This window comes from Mustela erminea, chromosome 9 (genome assembly GCF_009829155.1).
Source record: "Mustela erminea isolate mMusErm1 chromosome 9, mMusErm1.Pri, whole genome shotgun sequence".
Lineage (NCBI taxonomy): Eukaryota > Metazoa > Chordata > Mammalia > Carnivora > Mustelidae > Mustela > Mustela erminea.
In genome coordinates this window covers 96,665,759-96,685,799 of record NC_045622.1, presented here as the reverse complement: position 1 = coordinate 96,685,799, position 20,041 = coordinate 96,665,759, and the positions used below count along the sequence as shown (strand labels likewise).

The following is a 20,041-nucleotide window of genomic DNA, read 5'->3' as shown; positions in this document are numbered from 1 at the left end:
AGCTGTTTTCAGAGCTGTGTCCCAGAAGCAGACTCACCCCCTTTACTCAGACCAGCCATTTGTTCCACCTCAGCAAATTTTTCAGTTGGAGGGGGGTATGCCAAAATGTAAGAAATGACCCTGCCCTCACTGAGCAGAGAAGAACAATACATGTGAAACAAGTAAAACCATTCCAGAGAGAAGGTGGTTGTATCCTAAATCGTGGCATGCCGGCCAAGACTTCTGGAGGCATTCAGAAACGATTACCTAATGGAGAAAGAAGTATTTCGGGAAACCTCACAGGGAAGGTGGGATTTTGTGGAGTTCAATGTGAATGTAATAGGGTTTGGCCAGAGTAGGGAGAAGAGCATTCTAGGTAGCGGTACAGCTTGGTAAGGTTAGGAATGGGTATAAGTTATGAGAAAGAGAGAAGCAGCCCCTGGCACCTGGGATCTGGCTTGATAGATCAGCTAGACCTTGGTGTTCTGTCGAAATAAACAGTTGCACAAAACAACACCAGACAAGGCCACTCTGTGACCATGATCGATCAAGACAAAAACATGATCACTCATGTCTGAACACAGGCAGAAATAAGAATATTGTCCAAACCACAAAAATAACCAGACTTTGCCCTATTAGTTTGGCTAATATGGAAGCAGCTTCTTTGCCAATCACAGCTCTAGCTTTCCTTTTGCTTCATAGATTTATTTATACCCTTCATAGAATCACCCCCATTTTCTGACAGCCTCCAATCCAGAGCAATGCCCCCACTTCCCTTATCCAAATCATCCAACACAAGCCAAATCTACAAGTCCTTCCCAAGACCTAACAGAGATGTTCCACTGTATGCATTCTCTGTTGCATTGAGCAATACACCCCAAGTTCAACTACAGAGGTGTTCTTGATGGTGTTTGAATTGGAGGCATTGACGTTTATGAGTAGGGTAGGAGGCAGCTTGAAGAGGAGAAGTTGGTCATATCGAGGATCTGTTCCCAGAGACCAGATGGAGGGGGAGGTTGAAAGGCAGGCAGAATTCAGATTTCATTAATTCTACTGACATTTATCAAAACCTACTCTGTCCCTGGCAACTATTCCAGTGAAAGAGAATGCTGAAATGAAAAATGCTCTTTGCCCCTATGGAGTGTGCTTTTTATGGTGGGACAGACAGGTAGGTAATCCTGCAGCTACAACTGGGTGTGATGAGCTTGGTGAGAGAGGAAGCTTTGGGTTTAGGCAGGGCTGGGGGTTGGTACATAAAGAGGACACTAAGTCAGCATGGAGTGGTGGTAAAAAGGAACAGTGTCAAAAAAGTTTTCCCAGGGGCACCTGGGTGGCACAGTGGGTTAGGCCTCTGCCTTTGGCTCAGGTCATGGTCTCACATAACTGGGATCGAGCCCGGCATCGGGCTCTCTGCTCAATGGGGAGCCTGCTGTCTTCTCTCTCTCTCTCTCTGCCTGTCTCTCTGCCTACTTGTGATCTTTGTCTGTCAAATAAATAAATAAAATCTTTAAAATAAATAAAATAAAATTGTTTTTAAAAAAAAAAGTTTTCCCAGAGAAGGGCCCATTTAAGCTGAATCTTGAGAGATGGGAGGGGTGGGGGAAGATATTCCAGACAGAGGGTAGGAAATGGGAAGGCAAGGAAGCAATAATTAGCCGTGATGGATTCATGAGCACAGGAAATGTTCTGCTTAATGCCAGGATTTCCCAGAGTCTGTTTTTAGGATAGGGGAGGTTTTCCATGGTGAATTAAATAAAACAAACAAACAAAAAAACACACACACACACACAAAAACCACAAAAACAATCGTGCGTGAGTAGTGGAAACCCACCTTGAACATGCCAGAAAAGCGTTTTTGTTTCAAGCTCTGCTTTGGGGCATTCCTACCCTAGGTTTTGCCGTGTTTCACCAAGAAAACAACTGTCTAGGCACTTAATGTCCTCCATTTCCATCTGATGAACCATTGGGCAGATGGACAAAAGTATTTAATACAGATTTTTTTGATGCTGCCCATCTGATACGGAGGTGAATGGTGCAGCACGACTTTGGTTTCCTGCCACAGAGAGGCTGTGCTATGAAGCCCTGTTTATAGATGTTTTGGTCTCATCTGTGACACTACCTTTGACATAAGGCATCACAAGGCAATTCATTCAAAAGCTGCTGGTGATAGCAAAGGAAGGTCTTGTGTTCACACTGGAAGCTGGGCAGACCACAAGCATGACCCCAAGTTATGGCATTTTCTTTGATCTGCAAAATGATATGGGGCTTGTGTGTTTTCTGGAACAAGGAGTATGGCACAGAGGAAAGAGCACTGTTCTTAGATGATGTCTCTTGGGTTCCTCCTTTCACTTCTAAGTTTCATCATCCCGAAGTCAAGAAGCGGTACTCAGTGGCCTTTCAGATCCCTTCCAGTTTTAAAACCTGGGATCCTGTGAGCTGCTGTTAAAGCAACAGGAACCAGTGAGGCCTTTCCACTCTGGCCTCCCTGTGGGAAATTTCCATTCAGTAGGAATCATCTGTCTGGTGCAGGCCGGTACATGACTGATTCTGATCAAGCCGTCTATGGATCCAAACATTCTGCTGAGTCTGCGAAACCATCCATAATCCACGAGGATGGTGTGTGCGGGCTTCCCACACACAGTTCCTGCATTCAATGGTTTGCAAATGACAGCCTCAAACATTCCGCCGAGCTCGCAGGGAACTGAAGTTTAAATTCCTCCTCAAGGCTCGGAAGCCGACCGAATACGGCCTCTCGGAGTTCTTGTTCCTTGGCATCTCTGATGCATAGTTCAGTGCCCAAATAGGAATTAATTCTGGAATAGTGCTAAGTGAGAAAACTGGCTCCCACCCCCTAGGGAATAGCTTCCATTTAAAAAAATACAGTTGGGCCTGGCTTTGGAAGTGTCAGACAGCTGTGTAAATACAAAAAAAAAAAAAAAACAAAAAACCCAACCAAACCAAAAACCCTCCCCACCTTCTGTCTTTGCTGTGGGGCATGAGACACCATCCACACTCTAAATCAATATCCTGTCATGCAAAACCAGAGGTGTGGGATGCCAGGAAACTTCCCTAGGCGGCCAGCTTTGCAGGGCGCCTGCCAGAGGGCTGAGAATCTGTGTGGAAGTGCTGCACGGACTGTAAAGTGCTCTAGAAATAGAAGCTGCTGTAAAATCTCCTGGCGATATGTTATTGAACGATAAGATCTAAACGAGGTGGTGAAGAAGCTCTCTGCCGTCCTCAAGAGCTCGCACCAGGCAGGTGGCCATCGTGGGAAGAGCAGGGAGCAGAGAATTGGAAAGCAGGGGTTTGAATTCTGGCAGTGAATTCTCACTGTCTTCCAAAGACTCCCCAAAACTCCCCAGTGGCAGAAATATAAATGCTTCTGTCTGTGGCAGAGCCAAGCCAGTTGCCTATGGCTGGATGAATCCCATGCTCGTGGGACCGGGGCGGCTGCATTTCTATTCCCCTTACATTCCCCTCCTCCCACTCCAGCCTCCACTGCCCCGCCTTGGCTCCTGTCCCTACAGGGACATCAGTGTCCCTGGCATTGTCACTCCCTCCCAGAGCATGGGACAAAATGGCCCAAGGAACCGCCGCTAAGTTTCTTTTCTTTCTTATTTTATTTTATTTTATTTGTTTGTCATAGAGAGACAGAACACAAGCACAGGGAAAGGCAAGCCAAAGGGGAAGCAGGCTCCCTGCAGAGCAAGGAGCCCAATGCGGGACTCAATCCCAGGAGGCTGGGATCATGACCTGAGCTGAAGGCAGATGCTTACCCACTGAGCCACCCAGGTGTCCCTAAGTTTCCTAGAGGAAGGTGGTGGGCTGCTTGGGTAGCTGTGGTTCTGTGCGATGAAGCCGATGCCTGGGAGGAGGTTCTCTTGTGACGAATCCACTCACACCCTCCCCAGAGCTTCAGACGTTCAGCGAACATCCCTGCAGACACATGGCACGTTCCCCGCTGTGCTCGGCTTTCCCTGTGTCATAAAGCCCCGGAGTCTGAGAGTTTTGTCGCAATTCGAGGCTGCCTGCCAAGCCACATTCGTGTGGGTGGCATGGAAGCTGCTGGGCTATTCTGTGAAGAGGCATGTTAGCGAAACTGGGGGACGACGTCTCTGAAAGACAGCCTACTTTTTTTTTTTTAAGTTCAGGCTCTATTTTACTAGATTTCCCAGGATAACAGCTGTGGCCTCCTCCAGGCTGGTGAGCTGGGTTGAGTCGTGGTCCCTGAAAAGAAAAACACAAATTCCCAGAACCTGTGAATGTTATCTAGAAAAAAAAAAGGATCTTTGTAGATGTAGTCAAGAGTCTTCAGATGAGGGGAGCCTCCTGGATGATCTGAGTAGGTCTTAAACCCAGTAGTAAGCATCTACTTACTTAACCCAGTAGTAAGTACGAGCAAGGCCGAGATCATAGAACCTTGTGTGTCAACCATGCTTCAATTATAGACAACAATCACCACCACATACCAGAGCATAAGGTGTTGAGTTCAGGAATCGCTATTGTACACCTGAAACTAATGTAACATTGTGTGTCAACTAGACTTCCAAAAAAAAAAAAAATGAAAAGAGTAAAAAAAAAAAAAAAACAGTGAGGCAGAGGGCGACTGAGACACAGGCGGAGAGACAGGCACACAGAGACGACAATGTGAAGACAGAGGCAGAGATGGGAGTGACACAGCTATGGGCCCAGATTGCCAGACTTCCAGATTGCTGGCAGCTTCCAGAAGCTAGGAGAAGGGTGAGGACTGATAACCCCCCAGAGCCTGGGGAGGGATAGCACAGCCCTGCCGATACCTTGATTTCTGGCCTCCAGATCTCTAAGAGGAGATATTTCTGTTGTTCTGAGACCCCTAGTCTGGGGGTACTTTGTTAGCCCATGGAAATTAATACAGCCCCGATCTCTGCGGGGGATGTTCAGCATCACCAAGGGGAGAATGGCTCCCTGAGGCCGGGCTCAGGCAACTCTCACATTCCCACCTCCTTGCTGTGTCTTTGAGCGAATCTTAACACCTCTCTGAGCCGGTTCCCTCCTTTGGAAATGCGAAGAAGGAGGCCGACTGGATAGGGTTGTCGCAGGGTGGGTGCCAGAGGGCCAAACACAATGCCGGCTGTGCCGCAGACACTCCATGCATGTGTGCCCCCGTGGCCCCCCTGGGGGGACCGCCTTGGCTGGCCACACCTCAAGCACAGAACTCCCACTCGGAGGCTGAGTGGCACAGTTTCTCCACCTTCCTCTGGCTCACGGGCGATGCCCACAGTAATGTCCAGCCCGGCCTTCTTGACGCACCCACTTGGCCATCTCAGCATCTCACGCTACTGTGTCCAAAAGAGAAGTCCTGATTTTCTGCTCTTCTGCCTTTTTCGCTTTTCCGCTGCCTCCATAAATGGCATTTCTGTGCCGAAACTCAAGGTAAACACCCTTGAGTCATTTTTGTTTTATGTTTAATCTTTTCACTTGGACAGAATTTCAGACTTGGAAAGAGTCGAGAAAAGGTTATAAAGAATTTCCTGTGGGTAACATCAGATCTAAGTACAATGCAATGATCAAGAGGAGAGAACTGTGTATTTTCTGGCTGGCTCCATCTGGGAAGCATGGGACTCTTGATCTCAGAGGTCATGAGTTCAAGCCCCATGTTGGGCATAAAGCTTACTTAAAAAAAGAGAGAGAGAAAATTAGTACTAATGACATTATTATCCAATCAATAAACTTTATTCAAATTTTGCCAAGTGCCCCAGTCATGTCCTTCTCTGGTCTGGAACCCAATCCAAGATCACAAGATCCATATCATTTTGATATGTCTCTCTACCTCACCATCCACACTTAACCCATCAGCAAGTTCGACTCCCCATCGATTCCTCCCCCCAGATAATTCTTCAGTTCCTATATTGAGCAGCTACAGACCACTGTCCTAGAATAACCTCTGTCCCTGGTACTTGGATGACCCAAGTGGCTCCCTAAATGGTCTCCCTCTGTTTGTCTCCCTCTAACACACTGGCCACATGGTTTATGTGTAAAGGGGTTGACAGCAAACATTTTAGGCTTTTCTGCCCCTGTGATCCCCATTGCAATGACTCCACTCTGCCACTCCAGTGCAGAAGCAGTCATAGACTATATGTGAACGAGGGTGTGTGACTCTGTTCCAGTAAAACTTTATGGACACTGAAATTTGTCCTTAAAATCTTCACATATCACCAAAGCTTTTTCTTTTGATTTTTTAAAAAAAGATTTTCCTTATTTATTGGACAGACAGAGATCACAAGTAGGCAAAGAGGTAGGCAGAGAGAGGAGGAAGCAGGCTCCCCGCTGACCAGAGAGCCTGATGCAGGACTCGATCCCAGGACCCTGGGATCATGACCTGAGCCGAAGGCAGAGGTTTTAACCCACTGAGCCACCCAGGCGCCCCTTTCTTTTGATTCTTTTCAACCATTTAAAAGATGTGAAAACTGGGACACCTGGGTGGCTCAGTCAGTTAAGCATCTGCCTTCGGCTCAGGTCATGATCCTGGGGTCCCGGAATCGAGTCCTGCATCTAGCTCTCTGCTCGGTGGGGAGTCTGCTTGCCCTCTCCCTCTTCCTCTGTGATGTCTCTCGATTTCACTCTCTATCAAATAAAAAAATTTAAAAAAATAAATAAGTAAAATGTGAAAACCATTCTTTGCTCCTGGGCCATCCATCCTGTTTTTTTGGTGCCCTGTTCTCCAGAAAGACACTCCGTCACTCCTCTGCTTAAATTCTGCACTCAGAATAGAACAAAGCCTGCAGTGTTCAGGTGCAGTCCTCCTCTCTTACCTTACCCTCGACCTCTTACCACACCTCACCCACTCTGCCTTCTTTCCCAGGAGGTCAAGTTCCCATTTCTGGGCCTTTGTACACGTTAGTCCTGTCATGTAGCATGCTCTCTCCCAGGTTCCCTCTTTATCCAGCTAACTTCCATTTGTCTTTTGGGGTCTGTTGGGCTGTTTTGGGGTAGAGAAGCTGAGACTTCCTGAAAGAGATCTTCTCTGACCCTCCCGTCATTGAAATTATGCTTCTCCTGTTCTCTCAGAGCCCTGTATCTTAAAAGCTTTTTGCCTTTAGAAACTTAATCACGATTTGTAAATACCTATTCAGGCCTTTATTTGGTTTTAGTGGAAAACCCCACAAAGCCAAGGAGCATGTCTGCTATGTTTACATTGTGGACCAAGCACCCAGGCTAGTGTCTGGCATCGTGGATATTCCTTGAAAGTCAGCTAAATAAACGGACCGTCTGCAAGAATTCCTCTCTGGCCAATCAGGAGGCCCCCAGGGGACTTCAGAGGAGGGACCAAACCAACCCGCAGGCTTCCTGGGCAGAACCCTCAGCTCACTGAGCTGACACCTGGGCTGGGCCTTGGCAACTCGGGGCACCTTCCAAAGAATCTGCCCCGGGCAAATTCCTGACCTGGAGAAGGTTTCTCCACGGGCCCCAGAAGCCTGCTATGCATTTTTACTCTAATGCCTTCCGTCTGCTGTTCTTCCTGCCCAGAACATTTTCCCCCACTGAAGTTGCCTCCCTTCGATAACTCCAACTAGTTTTTTCTACCTGGGATTGCCTGAGATCTTAAGAACATAGCTGTTGGGGGCACCTGGGTGGTTCAGTGGGTTAAAGCCTCTGCCTTCAGCTCAGGTCATGATCTCAGGGTCCTGGGATGGAGCCCCGCATCAGGTTCTCTGCTCGGTGGGGAGCCTTCTTCCTCCTTTCTCTCTGCCTGATTCTCTGCCTACTTGTGATCTCCGTCGGTCAAATAAATAAATGAAATCTTAAAAAAAAAAAAAAAAAAGAAGAAGAAGAACATAGCTGTTGAACCAGAATCTTTTACTCAGCTGCCCATCAGGAATGCTGGGGCAAGGTCCAGAGGCCACGAAGAGTAACACAGCTGCCTTCCAGAAAGATAAAGCCTGCCTGTAGCCTTCTGCCTGCTCTCCTCTGCCCTTCTGGGGGCTGCCTGCCAGACCTCTTCAGATAAATCTCCTCTAGCCCCTCCCGCGCACACTTCTCACCGCGTATAGGATAAAGTCCGAGCTCCCCAGCCCAACTTGCAAGTCACTGTTCAGTCTCTACTCATTCTCCAGCTTCATCTTCCATCTCCACCCCGTCTTGAACTCAATACTCTAGATATTCTAGATGGGAACTGCCCAATACAGTTGCCACTAGCCACGTGTGGCTGTTACATTTTAACTAACTAAAATTAAATGAACTTAAAAATCCAGTTCCTGGGGCGCCTGGGTGGCTCAGTGGGTTGAGCCGCTGCCTTCGGCTCAGGTCATGATCTCGGGGTCCCGGGATCGAATCCCACATCGGGCTCTCTGCTCAGCAGGGAGCCTGCTTCCTCCTCTCTCTTTCTCTGCCTCTCTGCCTACTTGTGATCTCTGTCTGTCAAATAAATAAATAAAATCTTAAAAAAAAAAAAAAAACTTCATTAAAAAAAAAAACAAAAAACAAAAACCAGTTCCTAACTACAAGTGGCTAGTGGTTGCTGTACGGGGCAGTGCAGCTATACAACATCGTCCTTGCGGAAAATTCCATTTGGACAGCCCTGTGTTAGACAATAACTTCCCAAAAACTCTTCATTGTACAATTTACATATAAGTACATGCTCACTGCTCATTTCCTAATGCTCCAAAAATATCTTTTACCAATTCTGGCCCTCTCCCTAGTGATAGCCACCAAAATCAATTTGGTATATATTCTCCAAATATTTTTCAGTGTGTTCTGCATTTTGTTCTTTTTGTTCTACAGGGTCTTGGAGCTCTTCATATAAGAACACATCTCAGGACATCTGGGTGGCTCAGGTGGTAAAGTATCCTATTCTTGTTTTGGCTCGGGTTATGATCTCAGGGTCATGAGATCGAGCCCTGAGTTAGGCTCTGTGCTCAGCCTCTGCCCCTCCCCCTGCACTCTCTCTCTCTCTCAAATAAATCTTTTTAAAAAAAAAAAGAACACATCTCCATCTACCTGAGCTTCAGATGCTGCAGAGTTTAGCCATCTCATGAATGAACTCTAGGTTATTCAACTATTTTTTCCCCCCTCCTGCACTTTGGTGTTTATCCTTATTTCCAAATCTCTGGTATATATACAGGATTTTTTTAAGCGGCTGAGGTGGCTGATGGGCCACTCTGAGAGTCAAGGCTTGGGTCCCACCACCGTGTCCCACCACCGTGTCCCTGGAGGGAGTCCCTGGGCCAGGGCCTCTCTGCACTGTCTGACCTGTGCACCCCGGTGACCTGCCAGCCAGCAGTCTCTAGATGGAAATTTGCTTCCAATCTTCCCTTACTGCAAACAACACTACATGCAAACATCCTTGTACCTTTTTCTGCACTTCTACTCATGTTTGTCTAGGGTAGATTCCAAAAAGCGAAATTGCTGGATCACCAAGTCATATGCTAACACCTCTGGGGCTTGGCACATCCTGTGATCCTGTCTACAATGCCTCCTCGCATGACTAATTCCTGCTCCTCAAGCCTCATCAAGTGTCATCACCCAGTGAAAGGTGGTCTCTTCTGGCTCTATTTTCCCAAAGTACTTCCTACCGACACTGTATCATTAGCCTACATTTAAGACTGTGCCTTATTTATCTTGTATTCTCAATACCTAGTAGAGGGCTCAGCATAGAACAAAAATTCAAATGATTTCTCGACTGGATGACTGAATGAATAAATAAACAAATAAAGGTGCAGTGGTTAGGACATTCCAGAAACTCAAGGTGAGCGAGTGTGTGAGTGTTGCGAGCTTAGGCTTCGGACCCATCTGCCACCTGGCGCCCTGAGCCAGGCTGCCTCCCTCGGTTTCTGTCTATCCAACCTTTGACCTTGGGCATCTCATCTTGAACTCTGTTCTAGTGCAGTGTTGCTGGGATAGACCCGTGTGAGTATGCAGAGGCTCTCTGGCCGCAGAGCATAGAAATCTGAGCCCCGGGGATAGCCGGGGATAGAAGGGGGTTGGTTTTCCAAAGGCAGCTCTGTCTCCTTTCACCTTTAAAGCAGCTCGGTATGCTCTGGGCTTTAGTTTATTTTTTCTCCTTACGTTACCTTAGGGGCAATTAAAATCAGCTGCAATATTTCTGCTTTCTGCCTCCAGATTGGAATCTAAGAGAAGCCAGATGCTTTCCACTCCATATCCCCTTCTCCTTGTGATCTGAGGAACAGCCCTGTTTTCTGAACCTCTCTCTGGCCCGGCTTTCCCAGATACCAGTCTGGCTTGCGGCCTTTACTTTTAATGGGGTTTTAATAGGCGGTTCCTGCAATTAATTTCATTCTTGTGTTTTCACACTTTCTGTCTAGGTGCCTACAGGCCCCCAGGCACTAGGTGGGATGTTAACTGATTTAAAATAATACAGAACAGTAGGGCTGTCATTATAGATGAGCCCAGCTCCTCTCACTTACAGCTTTTACAATCAGTAATTAGCTGGGGGTACATGGTCCATTTGGGAGGTCAGCTGGGTCACCCGTCATGTTTCATAAAGGTAGAAACAGAAATATGGAAAAAAGTGACTTTTTCATGCCCCAACAGAGACTGGGTGTTGCAGCTGGTTTCAGAAGCCACATCCTGCTGGGTACACACCCCGCGACTGCCAAGGCCAGGATCCATTCCTCAGGTAGGATTTGCCAAACGCGCTGCGCCCTGGCTGCCCAGAGTCTGACTCTCCCACCAGGACGGGGTTAGGGGGCAGCTCAGTCAGCAGCTAATACCACCATCTGAAATTACCCTCATTCATTCTCTTAAGGGCCCTTTTCCATTTTGTGAGCGGATTTGGCTGCATAAAGAACGCATCAGCGGTTCCTGTCGGATTCAGGAACATAGTTTTTCTATTTTTAAAGCTGCGATTTAAAAATCCGCGCACATGCACTCACACTCCTCAGGGAGTGGTAATGGGGCGGGGAGTGGGGACGAAGAGTACGTGCTGGAGAGAGAACCACTTGGCCTTTGGCTTCCCAGAGCGCCACGCCGTCCCCCTGAGGGCTCACTCCTCGGAGCCCCTGGGGCTTTCCCATCCACAGCGACTTTGCGCCACCAGGACCCTCTGAGCACCCGGGGCGTTAGACCCTGCTAACCCGCGGCCGCTCTCTCCTGCCAGGCGGAGGGCTCGGTCGCTGGCTCTCCCGGCCCAGGAGGGATCGGGAGGGACGGAGAGGCCAAGCAGGTGGCGATTAGGTCAGCCTCGGAACATTCTTGGACCGCTCCAGTGGATATAAATAACAGACAGGCAGGCTGCGAAAAATCCCAGGGTGGGGGCAAAGACGGTGAGAGAGAAGGGACTTATTAAGGGAGGGGTGGCAGCGTGGCGATCTGGAAAAATCTACCAAAGCTGGTGACTGACAAAAGGGGGGAGTGGAGGGCCGAAGGGATTTAAGAATGAATCGTGGTACAAAATCTGGGACTAAGAACACAGAGGGGGAGGAGCTCGTGCTTTTTTGCCCCACCCCCACCGTGTGTCAGACGCAGTCCTCAGATTGGCAGGCGGGGCTGTGCAGGGAAAGGGCACGGTTCTGGAATCCAGGTCTTGCCCGACTACAGATCTTTTGCAAGCTGCTGAAGGTCTGTGGGCCTCAGTTTCCGCACCCGTACAATGGGAACCCTAATGCTTAAAAGGTGGTGACTGTGAGCCTCGACAGAACTAACGTATAAGAAAGATGTGGCCAGCAAAGAAATACTAAGGCAGTGTAGCCCCCAGTCCTCCCTCCAAGGGGTACCCGCGCAGGCCCGATCTCTTCCCGCTTCCACGGGTCTGTCTCCCAGGCTCCGCAAAGGCCGGGAGGGGCAAAGCCGAAATCCGACTCGCTTTGCCCGCGCGGTGCCACCCTGGGAAGCGAGGCCTGGCGCTTCTCGCGTGGGAGCCGATACCCCGCGGCCCGTGCTCCGGGAGCCGCCGGTCGCCGCGATGCCTGCAGCCCCCGCGCCCCAGCCTCTGGCGGGTAGGGTTGGGGCCGCAGCGGCGAGGAGAGGGCGGGGCCGGGGGCCGGGCTTCCCGGGGGAGGGCCGGGCGCGCTCGGGGAGGCGGTGGCCCCGGCCCGGGAGCGGCAGGACTCCGGCCGGAGCGTGGCCGGACCCCCACCCGCCGAGACGCCCAGGAAGGACGCGGTGAGTGCTGCCCGGGCGGGAACCGCGGGGAGGCGGCGGCGGGAGCCGCGAGTCGATCCCGCCCTCTCCTTTGGCTCCTGAAGTTTGTAGTGGGACCGACTCCCGTCCTGGGAGCTCCCGGCTACCCTACTACTCCGAGCCGAGGGGGTGTCTCATCTGCGGCGCCGCGCTCCCCCCGCCCCGGCGATTTCCCAGGCCGGTGGAGGAGAGGGAGGCGTCGGGGCTGGAGGGCCACACCATCTCCGAGGGCTCCTCAAAGGCCCCCCAGACGCCCCGGGGACCCCTCGCTCTTTGCAAAAAGCCCTAATTCCTGGGCCGCTGCCCCGGGTCACCTTCTGGAGTCCACGGCCGGGCTGGCCCGGGCAGGGTGCGCCCCCTCCCCTCAGCGGTGACCGGCCGGCCCCACCCCCGCCGAGACCAAGTTCAACAGGTTTGGCCAAGAAGTCCTAGAGCCTCCATGGCTAGGCCTGGCCCGGTCGCTCCGCGTGGACTTCACCGGCTCCGAGTTGTGCAGCTCCGGGCCGGCAGGAGGGCGGGTCGAAGGGCGCCGTCCATAAGGGTTGAGGCCAGAGACGGGCCGCCACTGGGCTCCGAAGTTTGGTGTGGAGGCTCCGGGTTTGGAGTGCGTCATCAGGGAGCAGGCACCTCAGGTGGCAGGTCGGGTTTCCAAAAGTGCCCCTTTGTTATGCCCCTCCCTGGCCCTGCCTCCTCCCCTTTCCCTGCGCCACCCCTTCCCCCACCCTCTGGGGCGGCTCTGGCTGCTGCTTCCAGCCACTCTAGCCTAGGCACCCCTCTCTGAACCAATGGGCCGCCCCCAGCTGCGCCTCCGCATCCTCGGGCTACGGGATAGAGGGGAGGGGCTGCTGGCAGGAGCCCTTGGGCGCAGCCTGTGACTCAGGAGGACGGGCAGGGCAGGATGGCCATGCTCCCTCCCAGGGCATGCCCCCAGCTTCTGGAAGGTTGGGGGTGGGTACCTACCTGCCTTAGATAGGGAGTGTGGGTTCTTCCCTGAGTTTCAGGACTTCTACCTTGGCCCACGCAACTCTGAGGAGACCCTGCCAAGCACCCTGCAGACTTCTGCAGGTCCTCTAGCATTCATTCTCTGCCTTCCGAGCTCTTGCCTGTGGCAGGATGCATTCTGGAGACCAGACTGGGTCTCTGCTGAAGTCAGGAGGCACAGGGTGCCCCCCCATGGCACGCAGGGCCCACCCCCATAGCTAGATCCCGCCAGGGCTGTGGGGCCTGGCTGTGCCTGGGACTCCGGCTTGTGTTTGCTCTGGGAGGCCGGAGGGAGCAGTGCCAGCCCTGCACACACAGCTTGCTCTGTTCTGGGGCCAGAGAGAGGGAACGGGTGGGGGGCAGCTCTCCCGGGAGCCCGAGCCTGGAGGCTGGAGCAGGCAGGGGGCCCAGGCCCCTGGATGCCTGACTGGGACAGCTCCAAAGGCCCTGTGATTTATGGCTGTGGCTCTGTTTCCCTCCATCTGGTTGGCAAGTTCTTTCTGGGTGAATGGAGCAGACATGAGGGGAAGCAAGGGGGGAGTGCTGAGGACCCTGGTGGGCCAGCCCCTCTGTCCCTCTCCTGCTCTGTCCCCAGGCCCCTCCAAGGCAGGCCTGAGCTCTGTCTCCTATTAGCTTAGGGCCGGATCCCACCCAGGCCAAGCTTTCTCACTGTTGCTATAGCCAGCAGGTCTCCTGGTCCTTAGGGGGACGTCGTGTTTCTTCCTTCAGCCACCAGCTCCAAGGCCTAAGAAAGGTGGACGGGACGCCCTCTGTCAGTGGCTGGGGACAGATCCTCTCCTGTCAGTGACGATCCAATGCAATACACAATATCTAGCCTGACGGAGGGCTCACAAGGGTCTGTGTGAATGGCGGTGGAGGAATGGGATCTGGGAGACTCTGGAGAAGATGCTTCAGTTTGAGTTTGGAAGGTTGGATAGTGGCTTGTCAGCTTGTCAGGAGGGGAGGAGTGTGACAGAGCCCTGCTTTGGGGCAGCGGGCACACACTCTGCCCTCCTGGGTCTGGCAGTGTCCCTTGGGCTTGCTCAGAGGAGGAAGCGGTTTCCTTCTAGGGGCTTGAGTCAGTGCTAGGGTAGGGACAGCTGAGCCACTGCCAAGAGGCAGGAGGGGAGTGGCCACGTGCCACTGTGTTCTCTGGCCTCCGGGGTGGTGGCTCTGGGGTTGGAATCCGCCTTGCCCTCCTCTATGGTTCTGGAGCACACTCTTACAATTGGCTGGTGGCCCGTCGGAATCCCCCATGCTGCCCCAGATTCTGGGCTTTTTGAGGGCGGGGCTGAGCTACTCATTCCCCAGGGAGGTTTGTGGGACCTCAGTGGATACTGTGGAACAGGATGAATGTCCTTTGTGACTGTCAGGCCCCTCACATTTGTTGCTTATTGCGTGGTCTGAGTCTGAGACCAGCACAGGCACAGAAGACCAGGAGGCAGAATTTCCACCTCACCCGGGAGCCGAGGCTTCCTTAGGAGATGACAGTAAAAGCACTTGTTCAAGCTTCTTGGCCAAGATCGGACTCGGGCCTCCTGGCTCCCAGTCTGCTTTTGCGGGCAAAGGGAGTCACCGGAGTGTGGCCCGGCACCCTCCGATTTGGCCTGATCTGGTAAAGGGTCGTCTTGTTGTCCGGGGAAAGGCAGAGGGGCCCAGCATGGGCAGGTATGCTCCCCTGTCATCTGCAGCAGGGAAGGGGGGGGCCGTGGGGCCCTCTGCCCACCATCCACCCCCACCGGCCGCCTGAGCCTGATCCCCAGCTGGATCGTGTGACCCGCCTGGCATTCTCCTGGCTGGAGTCTGGCGCTACTGACAGCAGTTGCTATATTGGGGGAGCTGGGCACCGCCCTGGACGCTCCAAATCCCTGCCCTTACCCCTTGGCTTGCTTTCGTCAGCTTCAAGGCAGAATCACAGTGGCAGCTTTGAGAGTTGGACATCCGGGCCCCCGAAAGTGATCTCTAGGCCCCAGGTAGGTGGAAAGAGGCTGGGTGGGGGAGGGGGTGGGTAGACCTGAGGCCCAAGGAGGAGCTTTGAAGGGGCCACCCTTTCCCCTATCCCAGCCCGTCCCAGGACCTTCCAGATCCCCCACCTGTAAAGTCCTAGCTCTGACAGTTCACTGGGTGGTGGGGATAGCTGTGAGGCATAAGTCCAGGGATAGGAAAGGATCTTTTCCTCTCCTCAAAAGTGTACATCTGGCTTCCCTGCTTACCCCTCTGCCCTCCACAGCACCCATCCGCCACCATTCCGTGCTGCAGGGACGCCATGGCTCCAGAGGAAGACGCTGGAGGGGAGGCCCTGGAGGGCAGTTTCTGGGAGGTGAGCAGTGGGGTCCTAGGATTGGAGGTGGCACTGAGATGCCCACCCCCTCTGCCAGCCTGGGCTCAGCCACCTGTCCAGGGGAGGAGCCCAGCTGTCGGCCCCAGCCCTGGAGGGGGCTTCTCCCCAGCGACACTGCCTTTCTCCTGTCCGCCCCAGGCTGGCAACTATAGGCGGACCGTGCAGCGGGTGGAGGACGGGCATCGGCTATGTGGGGACTTGGTCAGCTGCTTCCAGGAGCGTGCCCGCATTGAGAAGGTCTATGCCCAGCAGCTGGCTGATTGGGCCCGCAAGTGGAGGGGCACTGTGGAAAAGGGTGAGCCGGCACTTGGGCCTCCCCAGGAGCAGAGGGCCCCTGAGGGTGTGGGAGACAAGGCGAGGGAGCTTCTTTTTTGCACCTTTTATGGAAAATTTGAGGATTTCATATATGCCTTTCCGCTGAGGAGGGAAGAGCTTCCTGATTATTCTTGCAGTTGTTAAGAATAACCTAGCTGTTAAGAGTTTGTGAAGTATGGTCGTGAGTTATTTTGATACTTCTAACAGCCTGGTGGTGGAGATGATCTTGTACTACCCATTTTCTAGAGGGGAATCCAGAAGTTCAGAGAGGTTAAGTGATTTGTCTGAGGTCACACAGCTAGAAAGTGCTGAAACTTGAACCTAGGCCTTCCACTCGGGAGCTGGGGATCTTTCCATCCTAACCAAGCTCGTTCTTCCCTCTGAGGCAATAAAGTGTAGTGGTTCATGCCACAGAGTTGGGTTTGCATCTCAGCTGTAATGTTTTGGGCCGTTAACTTGTAGCTGTAATGCTTTGGGTATAAGCTTCACTTTTCTGGGCTGCTTTTTGCCTGTTAAATGTTGATTGTAACAGTTTCCATGGTGGTGGATAAGGATTCCACGAAATGTCCTATATCCACAAGTGGCCGCTGACCTCTTCCTTGTTCCCCTTCACACCCCGCCCACTGGGCCTGGCCCCCACGGCAGCACCCTGGGGTGTTGGGGGCTGGAGGGGAGGCTTGTTTCTGGCTGTGTCCCTGGCCAGGTCCCAGCCCCTCCCTCCCTCCCTGCAGGCCCCCAGTACGGCACGCTGGAGAAGGCCTGGCACGCCTTCTTCACCGCGGCCGAGAGGCTGAGCGCGCTGCACCTGGAGGTACGCGAGAAGCTGCAGGGCCAGGACAGCGAGCGGGTGCGCGCCTGGCAGCGGGGGGCCTTCCACCGGCCTGTGCTGGGGGGCTTCCGCGAGAGCCGGGCTGCCGAGGACGGCTTCCGCAAGGCCCAGAAGCCCTGGCTCAAGAGGCTGAAGGAGGTGAGCCGGGGAAGGATCGGTCCCTTCCTGAATCCCACCTGGGCTGGGGGGGGGGGGGGTGGCGGGGCTCGGCGTCGCAGGGTCCACATTTGTTGCCGTGCGTGCCAGGTTGAGGCTTCCAAGAAGAGCTACCATGCTGCACGGAAGGAGGAGAAGACGGCGCAGACTCGGGAGAGCCACGCGAAGGCCGACAGCGCCGTGTCGCAGGAGCAGCTGCGCAAACTGCAGGAGCGGGTGGAACGCTGCGCCCGGGAGGCCGAGAAGGTAGCGGGAGACCTCTCTCTCCCTGGCCCCACGCTCTGCCGCCCTCATCGTCATGGGCCACCTGCTCTCCAGACCCTCATTTAAAAGAGGAGCCAGAGAAACCTGATGCTTTCCCCGGGAAAGAAATGGTTCCGTTTCAGGCGTTGGGAGGGTCTCAGGGTTGAGGAGACCTTCCAGCTCCGTTTTTTCTGCTGTGCCCGCCCCAACCACAAGCCCTCACATTGCCTGCCCTGCTAGAGCGCCCTGTCCTCCCGCTCTGCCTGTCCTCTGCTCAGTTTCCACCTCCTCCATGAAGCCTGTTCTGATTTCTCCCGGCTCCTCGCTCCTCGAGGTGGACCTCATCTCACCCTCCATCCTCACTCCCCAGACCCTTAAAGTGGCTGTGCCCAGGTGTCCCCTGGCCTGTTCGGCGGCTGGGGTCTTGGAGGGCGGGAGCTGGATCTGCGGCTTAATGGCTGCTAGTGCCCGGCCCGGGGTCTCGCTCCCCGGCGTCGCTCCGTAAATGTGAGTGGTGTCCCGAGTGGAAGCAGGTCTGGTTCTCACCAGGGCCCTCCTGCCCCACGCAGATGAAAAGCCACTACGAGCAGACACTGGTGGAGCTGCATCGCTACACCCCGCGCTACATGGAGGACATGGAGCAGGCCTTTGAGAGCTGCCAGGCGGCTGAGCGCCAGCGGCTTCTCTTCTTCAAGGATATGCTGCTCACCTTGCACCAGCACCTCGACCTCTCCAGCAGCGAGAGGTGTGGCCTGCGAGGGGGGGCTGGAGGTCTGGGGGTACACTGGGTCTGCTCTGTCTCCCCCAGACTCTGGCCAGGTGGAATGAGTTTCAGGGGGGTACTGGGGCCCCGGGCTCCTCAGGTTGAGGTGGTGCCTTGGGCCTCAGGTTCCATGAACTCCACCGAGACCTGCATCAGGGCATCGAGGCAGTCAGCGATGAGGAGGATTTGCACTGGTGGCGCAGCACCCACGGGCCGGGCATGGCCATGAACTGGCCGCAGTTCGAGGTCAGTGTTCTGGGCTGCCCGGGGCTGGGAGGGGCAGTGGGCTCAGCCTGGACCTCAGGAGGGAGGCTGGGGCTCCGGAGGAGGTAGGTGAAGGTCTGAATGGCTCTGGCTACCACCAAAGCCTGCAGCCCAGCCTGACCCTCAGCACTGTCCCCACAGGAGTGGTCCTTGGATACACAGAGGACAATTAGCAGGAAGGAGAAGGGAGGCCGGAGCCCTGATGAGGTTACTCTGACCAGCATCGTGCCCACAAGAGATGGCGCTGCACCCCCACCCCAGTCCCCGGGGTCCCCAGGGTGAGAGCCTGGCTGTGGGGAGGAAAAAGCTGGGCCCCTGTCCTGCCCTCTTGCCCTCTGTCTCCTTCCCTTCATTACCCTTACACCTGAACTGGGTTGCAAATTGGTGCCAGGAGCCTCAGGCCCTGCTTAGTAGTTGTTGTGATGCCAGTGTTCATGGTGGCTTAGCCTCACCCGCTGGTGCCCGCATTCGTGCTCATCTAGTGCTCATGTCTGCCCTGGGTGGCGGGAAGCGTGCCAGGCTCACGGGCACAAATGGCAGAGGTCAGACCAGGATCTTTAAGTTCTTTTCCACCTGCCTTTCCCAGGGTTCTTCCAGAGGGGGACCCTTTGCCCTGGGTCGTAGACTCTCTGACTAATGGTGGTCCTTGTGCCCTGAGCCTGCCACTGTCTGTCTCCCCTCTGTAGCGGTGGGCAGGATGAGGAGTGGTCGGACGAGGAGAACACCCGGAAGGCTGCCACCGGGGTGCGGGTGCGGGCACTCTACGACTACGCTGGCCAGGAAGCTGACGAGCTGAGCTTCCGAGCAGGTACGCAGGGACCCCTTTCCTGTTCCTTTCCAGGCTTCATCCACCCTCCCCACTCCTTTAAAACCTGAGCCGGGGTGTGGAAAAGGGAAGCCTGATGCTTGCTTCCCAAGTCCAGTTGTCTGATTCTGCAAGGCTGCTCTGGGTCCAGACTCCAGGCGTCAGAGCGTCTGCTCTGAGCCCTCTGATCTCTCAAAGTCACTGGCTGGGGAAGTCACCGGCTGGGGCCTGCTTGATGCATTCAGGGTCTGGGGTGGGGTGCTTGCTGACTTTGACCTTTCTTCGCCTCAGGCATGTCTCTTCTCCTAGTTGCTTTCTCCTACTACCTCCTCCCCCTCCTCAGTCCTTGACCCAGTTGCAGGATGGGGGCTGGGCCAGGGCAATGGGCAATGACGAAACCCCTTTCCCCAGGGGAGGAGCTGCTGAAGATGAGCGAGGAGGATGAGCAGGGCTGGTGCCAGGGCCAACTGCAGAGTGGTCGCATTGGTCTGTACCCGGCCAATTATGTGGAGTGTGTGGGGGCCTGACCTCCCGTGACAGCCCTTCTGCAGCATTTCTCCACCCTGCATCGGGGCCCTGCTTCTCTTGGACAGCTGGACCTGAAGGCCCTGGACCATGGTGCCCCTTGCTGCCCTTCTGTCCATTGAGGAGGGAGAAAGTCCTGGGGCCCAGGGTGGGGAGTGGCCTGCATCTAGAAAGGGACTGGTAGGGAAAGGCCGAGTCTAGGCTGAGGGGAAGATGGGGGAGGTCAGGAGGTGACAGAAGGGCTCAGGGGTGCCCGGGCCTCTCCAGGAATGGGTGGGTCTCCCCAGGAGCTGTGGACCCAGTTCCTGGTCTCAGTGTTTTGGGGTTCCTGGGGTGGTCTTGGGGTGAGTGTAGTTCTGGGCTAGCGGCACTCTTTTGTTGTTTGTTCTAGTGAGTATTAAACTTGGAGAAAAAACCCAACACCGTCAGGCTTGTGTGCATCTTTTCTGATAGTCCACCTTTGTCAGGCTGCAGAAAGCATCTGGAGAGAGGCACTCCAGAGCGGGGAGGTCTGTGGGCCTAGGGTGTGTCATGGGCAAAGGTTGGCCAGTTTGGTATCTGCTCTGGCTGGTATCTGCTCTGGGGACCTTAATCTGGGGTGGGAGGTACTCAAGGTTGGGCCTGGAGTGAGCCCGCCAAGGTTGGAGGCTGGGTACTGAGTTCTGGGCCGGACAGGAGCCCAGCCCGTTTGTCTTCCCGTTCAGGCCGGTGAGATCCCGAGTG

The 20,041-nt window shown here is 54.0% G+C and overlaps 1 protein-coding gene across 1 annotated transcript; it reads left to right on the top strand.

The window, feature by feature from the left end:
* Positions 1–11,954: 11,954 nt before the first annotated feature.
* PACSIN3 (protein kinase C and casein kinase substrate in neurons 3) lies at positions 11,955–19,738 on the top strand. Its single transcript, XM_032360163.1, has 11 exons — positions 11,955–12,078; positions 14,977–15,050; positions 15,308–15,397; positions 15,557–15,713; positions 16,465–16,700; positions 16,809–16,964; positions 17,531–17,706; positions 17,850–17,970; positions 18,130–18,266; positions 18,675–18,796; positions 19,205–19,738. The coding sequence occupies exons 3-11, from the start codon at positions 15,344–15,346 to the stop codon at positions 19,318–19,320; spliced, it is 1,275 nt and encodes a 424-aa protein (XP_032216054.1). The 5' UTR covers positions 11,955–12,078; positions 14,977–15,050; positions 15,308–15,343; the 3' UTR covers positions 19,321–19,738.
* Positions 19,739–20,041: the final 303 nt, after the last annotated feature.

Excerpts from the sequence above, each read along its gene's own strand:
- PACSIN3 (XM_032360163.1), top strand. The coding sequence starts at position 15,344 with ATGGCTCCAGAGGAAGACGCTGGAGGGGAGGCCCTGGAGGGCAGTTTC. Across the intron at positions 17,707-17,849 it reads GACCTCTCCAGCAGCGAGAG|GTTCCATGAACTCCACCGAG; the intron begins GTGTGGCCTGCG and ends CTTGGGCCTCAG. Across the intron at positions 18,797-19,204 it reads CGAGCTGAGCTTCCGAGCAG|GGGAGGAGCTGCTGAAGATG; the intron begins GTACGCAGGGAC and ends CCCTTTCCCCAG.